The sequence below is a fragment of the Rutidosis leptorrhynchoides genome, chromosome 6 (genome assembly GCF_046630445.1).
Source record: "Rutidosis leptorrhynchoides isolate AG116_Rl617_1_P2 chromosome 6, CSIRO_AGI_Rlap_v1, whole genome shotgun sequence".
In the NCBI taxonomy this organism is placed as follows: domain Eukaryota; kingdom Viridiplantae; phylum Streptophyta; class Magnoliopsida; order Asterales; family Asteraceae; genus Rutidosis; species Rutidosis leptorrhynchoides.
In genome coordinates this window covers 54571409-54584089 of record NC_092338.1, presented here as the reverse complement: position 1 = coordinate 54584089, position 12681 = coordinate 54571409, and the positions used below count along the sequence as shown (strand labels likewise).

The following is a 12681-nucleotide window of genomic DNA, read 5'->3' as shown; positions in this document are numbered from 1 at the left end:
TAAATGTTGTTACAAAAGTGGTTTATTTACTGTTACTCAGCAGTGGCCTGGCTCCACCGTGAAAACGTTCGTGATCGTTCATCATTCGTCGTTAAAGTAACGGAGAGGACAGACGCTGTTTATTACAGTATATAAACGGATACAGACGCCGTTTATTAAAGTAAAGGATACAGACGCCGTTTATCAATTTAACGGAAGCGTGCGCACCAATTCTCACAATCCCATAAATAAGGCCTCATAATTGCTAGACTCATTATTCATTTTACACACAAACAACAAAGGTACATTCTCTCCGGTCTTCATCATTTTTATAACTTTGAGATTGCTTACTGTTAGTTTCTTAACCCTAATTTTGTGTTCAACGTTTTGATTAGTTCATTAGTTGATTTTTATAATAATTACATATTTGTTTTATCGTTAGGCAAAATGTCGAATGGATCAAACAAATTGCAAACAACAATCGTAAGTGGTGGATCAAGAGGCAACTATGAGAACAAATCACAAACCAGTTACAGTGACAAGCAGAGTGGGTCCTACGCTCGAGCCACGGCAACAGAGAAGGCGACGTCCGGTGACTTTCACTGGAAAAATGGAACGAGTGGGACCCGGAGCGAGTACAAGCAGACTGAAACTGTTCGTGTTGGTGATAAGAGTGGCTACACCGAGATTCGTAACGAGCAGACGGTTCGTGATGTTACTTACAGCAACAATTATAGTGGTAAAAACATTGGAGGTAATGACGGTAACAAGGATCACGGCGGCGCGTGCGAGAGTGATGGTGGCGCGTATAAGAATTACGTTGGCGGGTATGAGAGTGATGGTGGCGAGAGTGATGGTGGCGAGAGTGATGGTGGCGCCTATAAGAATTACGTTGGTGTGTATGAGAGTGATGGTGGCGAGAGTGATGGCGCCTATAAGAATTACGTTGGCGGGTATGAGAGTGATGGTGGCGAGAGTGATGGTGGAGCGTATGAGAGTGATGGTGGCGCGTATAGTGAAGATGGTGGCATGTACGAGAGTGATGGTGGCGCGTACAGTGAAGATGGTGGCATGTACGAGAGTGATGGTTGTGATTATGATTCTGACTACTAGTTTTACGGTAATGTAGATTAAGGTAATTTATGTTCCGTTATGATAAGAAATAAATAAGAGTAAGGGTTTGATTGCTTTTGGTTAGTTTATAATTCTACGTTTAATGTTGGTTCATGAATATGGCTCAAGGGTTCGTGTATTTTCGTTTTAATGAATGGAATATTCGTTCTAATGTGCATTTCTTAAAACGTAATGATCGAGTGTTAATAGTTTATACTAAATGATTCAATAGATCGAATCAACTAAATTTATTCTGAATATCATAATTTCTTTGATAAACAATATCAATAAAAACTTTAAATGTTTTAAAGTTAGTGTATTAACTTCGTTTACACGTATAAAATAACTAGAAAAAAACTGGCCCTCGCGATGCAGCGAGACTTTTCGGGTTGTATATTGATTATTAACGTAGCGTAAAAAAGGGGACGGGACCGTCGATATCATATAATTAGGTTGAGTTGTTTATTATATGTATATATGTATATATGTATATATATATATATATATATATATATATATATATATATATATATATATATATAGGGCGAAATATTTATCTTTTTTTCAAAAGCATTCATTTCGTGTATAGTTAGTTCCGCTGTGATCGTAAAATTATTTCAAGTTGAATGGTGATGTCGGAGAAATTTAACTAGCAGCGAGTTTATTATATGTGTATCTATATGTATGAAAGATAGCCTGAAATATTTACCGTTTTTCAAAAAGTATCCGTTTCGCGTCTAATTAGTTCCGCTGTGTTTGTAAAATTATTTCGAATTGAATGGTGGTGTCGGAAAAATTTAATTCGAGGCGAGCGAGAAGATAGTACTCGTTAAAAATTTGGGTGGAGTTTGTTTAACTTTTTAGACCATTCACAGTGGTGCCGGAGTGATGGTGCGTGATGAGGTGTTTTTGTGGGGTATATTGCTGATTTGGCAAAGGTGATGGCGTGATGGAGTTTGTAGTGGTGAGCGTATTGGTTGTGTTATGGGTTAAATTGATCCACTTTTTTTAATTTATTTTTCTTTTTTATAGTAATGTTATTATTAATTCTATTTTTTTTTTTTTTGAAAGGCAAATTTTATTGTATCACTACGAAATTTACAACGTATACAAGAGTCCTCGAGTACATTTAATCAACTCACTACTAGCACAAAGAGCTACAAAACCACAAATAGAAACAAGGCAAGAATACATACGAGTTGTTAAGATAGTAACTTAAACTACCCTTGCACTAAAGAAAAATGTGAGGGTTGTTGAACCAATTGTGCCAATCAATGTTCTTCGACTTGCAACGTTTCGCGACCCAATCGTAACTTACAATTTGGATTTCACTAAGTGCTACCGCGGGAGTCCAATACTTATTTTTAAAAATTTTCAAATTCCGATTCTTCCATAGTAGGTATCCGCATATCCATTCAACCGCTTGTCATATCTTCGCACCAACTTCCGACATCGTCTTATTAGCATTACCGCAAAATATTTCGCTTATACCCAAGTTTGTTACATTCCCAAAACCCCACCAATTATAAACCTTTGTCCAAATTTCATGTACTTTCGTGCATAAGACAAGCGAGTGCTCAACCGACTCAACACCGCCGTCGCATAATGGGCAACGGACGGTGTGAAGGTCAATTCCTGTCTTGTCTAATTCCTCTAAAACCGGGATACGACGACGTCTCGCTCTCCACACAAAAATTTCAACCTTTTTCGGCACAAAGTTGTTCCGAAATGTCTCGATTCTGTTGTTACTAGCATATAAAGTTTTGGTATTAATAATATCCGTAAGTTTTTTGGTCGAGAAAGTACCATTTTGACAAAGCTTCCAAGTCCACGCGTCTTCACTATTTGGATTGAAAGTAACCTGATCCAGTATCATTTTAAGTTCCGAAAGTTCCCTGGTCACCCTACCCCTTGGTTGTCTAGCCCATTCGCAAGTCATGTTGCAATTTGTCCCATCCCACGAAAGCCTTTCACACACTTTTGAGTTTTTGTTTTTTTCTAATCTCGCCAGCTTGTTGAATTTGACACTTAAGGCACCATCAAATAGCCACAGGTCATTCCAAAAGGAAGTGGAACAACCGTTGCCAATTTTCTTGAAAAAAGAGCCCCTGAAATTTACGCCAAGAGAATCTATGCATTCTCCGAGACGAACAATATTTAGCCAAGTAGTATTATTAGTATGAGAAAAAGAAAAATTCCCCGAACCCATAAGACCCGATGCCCCATAAATACTCGAGATGACTTTGAACCACAAAGAAGTAGTTTCGGTTTTAAACTTCCACCACCACTTGCCGATCAAAGCCAAGTTTTTGTTTTTTAAAGACCCGAAATTGAGGCCACCGTCCTCGAAAGGAAGGATTACCTCATCCCATTTAACCCAAGCAATTTTTGACTCACTTCCCGACCCGCCCCAAAAAAAGGACCTTCTTACACTCTCGAGTTTATTTATCACACATTGCGGAGCACGGAAGAGCGAGAAGTAGTACAACGGTAAACTACTCAACACCGAATTTACAAGAGTCGAACGTCCACCAAATGACACCGCACGCGCCTTCCAATCCGATAACCTTTTCTCAAATTTATCGATAACCGGTTTCCAACTACTATATTTACTCATTTTTGTACCGATCGGGAGTCCAAGATAAATGAACGGTAATGACCCGACTTTACAACCGAAAGAGTCTGCCATGTTTTCAACACTAGTTTTATCCACTCCAATCCCGAATAAATTACTTTTATTATAATTTACTTTCAGTCCCGATGTTAACTCAAAACACTTGAGGAGTGACATAAGATTATCAATATTTTCCTTCTTCCAAGTCCCGAAAAAATGGTGTCGTCGGGATATTGAAGATCAGACACAATTACTTTATTTTTGCCGCATGGACTCCATCAAAAAGGCTGTTTCTAACAGCAGCTTTTACAAGCAGGTTGAGTCCCTCCGCCGCTAGGATAAACAAGAAAGGTGATAACGGGTCTCCTTGACGTACTCCCCGACCAATTTTGAACTCTTTAGTGGGTGAGCCGTTAACGAGAACCGATATACTCGCAGATTTTAGGCACTCAAGAATCCAATTTTTCCATTTCGAACCAAAACCCATAAAACCCATTATTTCCATCAAAAAATCCCAACTCAAACAATCAAAAGCCTTCTCGAAATCCGCTTTAAACACGAAACTTTTTAATTTCTTTTTCTTTAGAAAATCAATCGTCTCATTAGCGATCAAGGCTCCATCAATAATATTCCTACCTTTTAAAAAACCACTTTGTTCATAACCCACGAGTTTAGAGGCCACTCTTCTAAGACGGTTTGAAAGAAGTTTCGACACGATTTTATAGAAACTCCCAATGAGACTTATTGGCCGATAATCGTTAAGAAGAATCGGGTCCATTTTTTTGGAACAAAAGTGATGAACGACGCATTACAACCGGCCGAAAATCTCCCTTTTAACCAAAAGTCTGAAATAGCTTCAACTAGGTCGACTTTAATAACATCCCAGAATTTTTTGAAAAACCTAAGGTTGAAGCCATCCGGGCCGGGCGCCTTAGAGCTACCGCAATCTTTAACCGCTGACCAAATTTCTGATTCACTGAATTTATCCTCGAGCATCTCGATATCTTCCTGCTGTAGTCGACCACTTCTTAGATCAGAAACATCAAAATTGGACATCATGGGTCTGATGGAATTTCTAGCCATAAAAATCTTTTCAAAGTGTCTAAAAACTTCATTTTTTACTTCAGCCGGGTTTTAGATATAGTTTATTAAATAAATAAAGATTATTACGGAGTATATATTATGTATAATGTATATTTACTGAATTAATACAGAAATAGTTTATTAAATAAAGTATAGGGACTGAAAATATAATTTGATGATTCTATCTTCTTCTTCATTTCATCTGTACCACAGATCTGGAAAAAAAATACGCTCCGGTTCTCTTTTCTTCTTCATCTCAACAAACACAAATTAATAACCAAAACCAGTTAATTTTTAATCAAAAAAGAAAATGAAATCAAACACAAATTACCTGGAAGCTTTTGATTGGTTAATCCAAGCCTCACGCCTTCATCTTCTTCCGTGATCAACTCATCGCGCCGAGTCATTTTCCCTTCCATCACGCCGCACAGGGGCGCGATGGAGGCACGGTGGTGTTGATGCCGGAGCCTTCACGCTGCAATAAGAATGGTCTTAATTAAAAAAGTGAATTTATGTTTTACCCCCTATTTTAGGTGTTAAGTTGTATTATGGGCAAGGTTGCAAAAATCGAAAATATTGGCTGAGTTCTCGCCGAGAAATTGTTTTAGAGTTGCTGCCGAGTTCTTGTTTTGAAATCGGCTAAAAATTTTGTAAACGGCCGGTTTAATCGGTCAACGACCAATAAATTGAGTTTCTCGGCCAAAAATCGGTCAAATCTCGGTCAAACCGGTCAAATCTCGGTCAACTCTCGGGTATCATATAAATTATCCCAAAAGTCAACGAAAGTCAACCACCGAGAACTCCTAGAAATGATCTCGCCGAGAACTCCCCGAGTTCTGATTTCTTCAACCTTGATTATGGGCAAGAGTTGTTGAGTTTTTTTTTTTTTTTTTTTTTTTTTTTTTTTTTTTTGGTGTCACTTGGAAGGGGAGGTCAAAACGACCAAACTCCCCACCTCTTTTAGTATATGTAGTAAAATAAAATAAAATAATAATAATAATAATAATTATATAAATAAACAATATAATTATGTGATAAATCAATTGTGTATGAAGTTAAATTAAATTGTGTATGAGGTTAAATTATATTAAGTGAAGTTATCCTAACAGGTATCACCATTACTATCTGATTAATTTTCATGCATTCCTTCGTTAGAGAATCAAAAGCCAAGATTAGTAGTGTACAATTACTGTAGGCTCCAGTTCATGTCACCACTCAAGAGCTAGTACATTATCTTAATTAGCTTTGATTTGTAGACCAATTAGACAATGGATAATAATGGTGTCAACGTTGAATGGAAGAGATGTACTCTTTAGCTATTATCGCTGACATGATAATGATAGATAATGAGGGGATTGTAATGGGAGACGTTTGTTGGGACGGTCGTAGAAAATTTGTATGATGTGTTAAAATTTGATTCGTATTTGATAGGTATATAATAAAAAGTGAGAGAGAAATAACGCACCTTCAACCAATCAACATTTGCCAACTCACATTCTTTCCCTTCACATTGACCAACGCTCGACCAAAATCACCCACAAACGCACCATTATAAGCGTTTGTATAGCGTTTGTCATGCGAAGTCAAAGCGGATACCCCTACAAACAAACGCCAAGTTATCTATGGTCTTATTATATACTCGTATTACTTTTTAAGTTTTTTCGTTGCATCATCAATCAAAACAAAATTTGTGAATAGAGAGTATATTGTTATTGATAGGGATCAACGAATATAAAATTCTGAGTATATTGTACAGTTGATATTTATAAATAATGCATATTTTTGTTTATATTGAAAAAATCATGGACAAATAAGTTGGACCATACCGTTCGGTGAAACTCAGTCTCTTAAAAGAAAATGTGGCCAGTGACGACCTAAAAAACAAGACTGTACCTGTAGCGTATGTAGCAGCGGCGAAAGAAGGAACCAAACGACGACCATCGGCATTTTTTTTTGGGAAGCACAAGTGATAAAAAAAAAGATTGCATTGAATTCGGTGGGATCAAGTTCCAGCTTCTAAGAAAAATGGCGGGTTATCCATTGGTAGTATTCGTACGTTTAACAATGCCTTTCTTCTTAAATGGATATGGCATTTGGTCATGTGTAAGAATTCGTTATGGATCTCGGTTATCTCCTCCATTTATGGACTTGACGGTGGTATTTTTGATAAATATAGAACCACGAATGAGTGAGGTTCAATTGTCAAAACCTTCTCTAAACTTCATTAGGATGGTTCGATTCCAGAAAATGCTTTGCGGGTAAAGGTTGGTAATGGTAATTCTATTCGGTTTTGGAAGGATAATTGGAAAGGAGACGGTATGCTTGCGTCTAAATCTAACCGTGTTTTGCACCGAGACTCTAATCCGGATTGTTTATTAGTCATCGTGACCTGAACAGAGAATGGTGTTGGTCGTGGTCTCGAGACATTGAGTCACATAATGTGATGACCCAGATTTTTTCGACTACTTGATTATACTATTTACATGATTTAATAATTCTGACTTGATAAGCAATGAATTTTAATAAGTCTTGAACCTCCGGAAAGAGTTTTACACAAGCTTTTGGTCACCCTTTTATTTCGACGATTCACGAACGTCATAACTTGTATTAATTATATATATATATATTTAACTTGAAAATATGATAATTAAATATCTCATTAAGTATATTAACAAGGTATTATATATACATTTTCATACTATTAATTTAAAGAGTTTTCGGACAATATATTTGTTACTTTTTAAACGACGTAATTAACTTATGTTAAAATGTATTTACATACAATGTATTATGAGTATAAATACATCCTTAAAAGTATTCAATACACTTAATAATATACAAATACAGATAAGGGATAGCTATATTCGTATTTCCGTTCATTTTTCTCAAGAATTCTACCCGTATTTATACGGTATTTATACGGTATTTATACACGTATTATACGCAGCTTCTAGAAGTATTTACTATTGGTATATACCAATAGAAATCTACAATAACATATTTATACGGTATTTATACGCGTATTATACGTAGCTTCTAGAAGTATTTACTATTGGTATATACGAATAGTGATCTACAATTATTGATGTATTATGTCATGCATGACCTAATGATTTTTAACTTATCTTAGATATTTTTCACTAAAAACCAAATTTATGAGCCTATAAATAAGCACTATTTCTAACTCATTTTTACACATTCATTTTCCAAATTTTATTTACAATTTTCACACACACTTGCAAGAACTCTCTCATTTTTTGTTATACTACTTCTTTCCAGTAATTTTACATTCTAAACTTGAGGTAAAAACTCTACTTCAACTCTTGTTCAATACATATGTTTATAGCTATCTATATAAGAGTTTATAAACTAGAACATAGTTTAGTTGATTCTAAACTTGTTTGAAAAACTAATCTAATCTTTCTAGCTTAACTCTAATAACACTTATTTATATGTAGTATGATATTATATTAAGTTAATATAAGAACTTATAACTTGTACATATGAAGAACACCTTGAAACTTAACATATATCGTTTAATCTCCATTTGGTAAAAAGCGGGCTGTTTTGGGTTGGGAATTAAAAACCTATCTTAGACTTTGAATTCGAGGCTAAGACTTTGGAAATATGTTAATATATGTAATTAAGACTTCCAGTAATTTTTTCATGATTTTAGACAAAGTGGAAGTATTTTATCAAAAATCATATATCGGGTGGATGACGGGATTCTTCCAAATCTGACCACCGGCACAAAAAGAGGGTAAAACTCTAAAAATTACTACTTGGGCTGAACTTTTCGAATTTTTTTTGAAAAATTATCTTCTTAAGGAATCTATGACAATTTTATTCACTTTAAACGGAGTTGTAATGAATATTTGGCGAGCAAAACAAAATCTGCTAAAATTAACTTTATATGAACGAAATTTATCTTATAAAAACTATATTAACCATATCCTTGCTATCTTTTTCTGTATCCTATATATATTTGGATATGTTATCATTACTATAACAAAATATTATAATCTTGGTTAATTCCGAGATTGTATATATATAATAATCTTGGTACGTTCCATGACAATACATATACAATACGTTCGGATAAATCGAAAGACACCATGTACACAATACGTCTGGGTTAATTCTAAGACAATACACGTACCATGGGTCATTATTGAGTCTATAACAATACGTATACAATACACCGTGGGGTAATTCTCAGATTATATATACATACCGATTATTGGACTGTTGGACTATTAGACTATTGGACTATTGGACTATATTTGGACTACTAACAAAGGACTACTAACAAAGGACAACTAACAAAGGACTACTAACATGAAAATGTTAAAAATTAATATATAAGTATTCTATGAACTTGCTATATTAATTTTATTCACATGTATTATTATCTGAATCGTTATTATTGTTATAGGTTCGAGAATCCAAGGACGACGGTCATATTTTTATTAAGTTGAAAACTTGTTATTAATATACTTTTACTACCGTGAGTATATAGTCCCATTTTTAAACTCTAAAAATATTTCGGGATGAGAATACATGCATTTTATGTTTTACGCTATGGACACAAGTACTTAAAATATATTCTACGTTGAGTTGTACCACCTTGAATATCTTCCCTAATAGCTTGGTAACTAATATTTACATGTTGTAAGAACATGTAAGCGCGAATCCTATTGATAGATCTATCGGGTTTGACAACCCCAACCAGGCTAGTCGCTCTAGTATCGTAAACGGTTGCATAGTACTTCATTTTTACTACACTTGGTACAGTGTAGGGAGATTTCATAATAAAGGGAATATGCCACATTATTTGTTAAGTATGGTTACCGATGCGCTCAACAACTTATAGAATATCTTTATTGAAATGTTTATAACTATGAAATCTTGTGGTCTATATTTATATCGATGCTAGCTTTAAACCTATATATCTCACCAACTTTTGTGTTGATTGTTTAAGCATGTTTATTCTCAGGTCCTTAAGAAAGTCTTCCGCTGTTGCAATATCTGAGCAAGCTGTGCATGGAGTTTCATGCTTTTGTTTAAATGAAGTGTTGCATTCAATAAAACCTTTGTCATGTAATATATTTGACTGTTATGGCACGTGTGTAGTATTTGTAAACCTATGTAATATGGGGATTATTCCTTAAATAATCACCCACTTGTTTAAAACATGCATTATGTATAATAATGGTGTGCTTTTTATGAACCGAATGCAATATTTTCTAAAAACGTATCATATAGAGGTCAAATACCTCGCTATGAGACCAATGAATAACGTACTGCGTTTATAGTAATATGGACGGGTCGTTTCAGTTGGTATCAGAGCGTTGATCTTAGCGAACCAGGTCTTTCATTAGTGTGTCTAACTGATAGTTGTTAATATGCATTAGTGAGTCTGGACTTCGACCGTGTCTGCATGTCAAGAGTTTTGTTTATCATTTCTTGTCAGAAATTATCTGCTTATCATTCTTAGTCTATACGTCTTACTGCATTAATTGCATAGATAGTGTATAGACAAATTCATATCTTAGCGTATCTATTACAGTAAACTTTGCCTGACATCTTCCGAAAATTCCTCCGTAACTTATGGGATGTCGGGATTATATATACATATGTAAATTATGTATTGAAGAATACCAATCTAAGTTCTATAATCTATTTCATATCAAAAATTATTTCCCTGATCGTACAAGATGGATCCTGCAACTAGTTCGAGTTCCTCGGATTCTGACAGCTATTTCGATATGGATTTATACCTGAGCTTCGAAAGCAGTGTAACTGGAATGGATCAACCAATTAGCCATCATCAATTCTGGATGAATTGGGGATGGGTTCGTAGCCGACTCAATCAATGGAAACAAGAAGAAGGCGATCCTTTTCATCAACCAAATTGCCCTCTTGGCGAAGAACCCGAAGCACTTACCGGCGAACCAATCCGGAACACCATTTTCACCCTCATTTCCCGGATAGCTCGCAATGATTACGTAATATCTACTATTCTAAACCTTATTCATCCACTTATTCCAACCGCCAATCATCCCGGAGTAATAGAAGAAGTCAACGAGCTTCGCGCTCGAGTAGTGACGTTGGAGAATATGATGCACAACTTGCAGGCATCACATGCATCACCAGCATCAGTATCAACAGCACCTGTACCACCAACAACAACATTCGCATCACCCACCTCAACATCACGATCCGTACCTCGAGCATAATCTCCATCCTACATCCCTTATTTTCGTTCTGCATATCGTTCTACATCAACATCATACGCCTCGTAGATACTAAGGAAAACCAACAAACGATGAAGTATTGATTCATAACTTCATTGGAGAAATATTCCGCGGTAATTATTTAATCTCTAAAGTCTTAGAGATTATTTATTCTAGTTCTAATCATAGATCAGATGGTTGGAGGGATAGAAATGATAGAGGGTAGAGTAGAAACCCTGACACAGAATGATGCGTAACTTACAAGCTAGACTTGTTATACAAGCACCACCAGTAGAACCGCAACATCACCAGCAGTATCACCAACACCAGCAAAACCTGCAGCACCACAAACTCCACAAGCTCCATAACCTGTAACGTCCTCCCAATAGGGTCTGGAAGAAACGTTACTAATATCAAATAAACCAACATATTATAATACGAGAACAATACTAAATGAGAAAATTTAACTTTATTGAGTACGCAGCGGAAAATGAAATGTCGTTACAATAATGGAAATAACGATAAAGTAATTGTTCATATGCAGAAGTAATAAATGCGATATCTCTTGATCCTAAGTCCAAGTAGCATCACATAAGTAGTAGATAAGAAAGCTTGAATCAAACAGCACCTGAGACAAAACATGCTAAAGTGTCAACCAAAAAGGTTGAGTGAAGTTCATAGGTTTAACAAAAGTAGTTATCGTTGTTTTTTAGACCACAAGATTTAGTTGTAAAGTTGATCTCCCGCAGGATCAAAAAGTAGATCTCGCAGATCCAAAAGTTATGCCAGTGCGTGATATTTAGACTAAACGTTCAAGTTTGCCCCATGACAAGTTGTGTCTGTCCTTGTCGGTTTAAATTTCATTATCAAGTAATACAAAGACTGAGTCAAATGTATCGGGGACGTTACTCCCGATAGGCCTACCCCCAATAAATAAGCATGCCGCAGCACTTAAAAATATCACTGTAGGGACTTAGTCGGACGTAGCCGGGTATAGCATAGTTTTAGCAGTTGGTACTTGTGTCTAAATTGTAAATAGTAAAAGCAGCATGTGTCTCACCCCAAATAAGTTAAATAAGTTTGCTAGCAATAAAGAGTGGGGCTATGAATTCACCTTAGTAAGTAGAGAGAGTTATTCCTCGGAATAGAGAGTTGAACGAGTGAGCAGGAAAGTCAACCTATTGACATTTAAGAGTAGTTAAGTGTTTTGCCCATGTTTAAGTTTAAGTATGTGTTTAAGTATAGTTTGTTTTACTAAGTTTCTATTCCTAGTAAGTTACTATTTTTATAAAGTTTCTATTTTTAGAAAGTTTCTTATTTTACTAAGTTTCTATGACTAGAGAGTTTCTACTTTTATGAGTGTTTCCATTTTAGGATACTTGCCGTATTAGATAAGCTTCCAATCACCCCTTTCCCTTCGAATGGCTAATTTAGATCTAGGGGCTTGAGCCATAGGACCCTTTAAATCGGAAATCCAAACCCTCTGCCTAGAATCTCGTAGAAACCATTCGTCAAGAAAGTTCGAAGATCTATACATCTCTAATACATATCCCAAAATGTTTTTGTGCTACAATATAATTAGTAGGTTATAGGTGCTAGTAATAGTAATAGTGTATACATGTTAAGTACTAGTATAAGTAGTATTAGGGTTTCATT

At 35.6% G+C, this 12681-nt stretch overlaps 1 protein-coding gene across 1 annotated transcript; it reads left to right on the top strand.

Moving 5' to 3' along the window:
- Positions 1-273: 273 nt before the first annotated feature.
- On the top strand, positions 274-1263 carry LOC139854484 (uncharacterized). The gene is made up of 2 exons (XM_071843786.1): positions 274-331; positions 422-1263. Exon 2 carries the CDS (start codon positions 427-429, stop codon positions 1090-1092), a length of 666 nt encoding a protein of 221 aa, XP_071699887.1. The 5' UTR covers positions 274-331; positions 422-426; the 3' UTR covers positions 1093-1263.
- The last annotated feature ends 11418 nt before the right edge of the window (positions 1264-12681 follow it).

What these genes read in the sequence shown, in the direction of transcription:
- LOC139854484 (XM_071843786.1), top strand. Translation starts at nt 427, where the DNA reads ATGTCGAATGGATCAAACAAATTGCAAACAACAATCGTAAGTGGTGGA.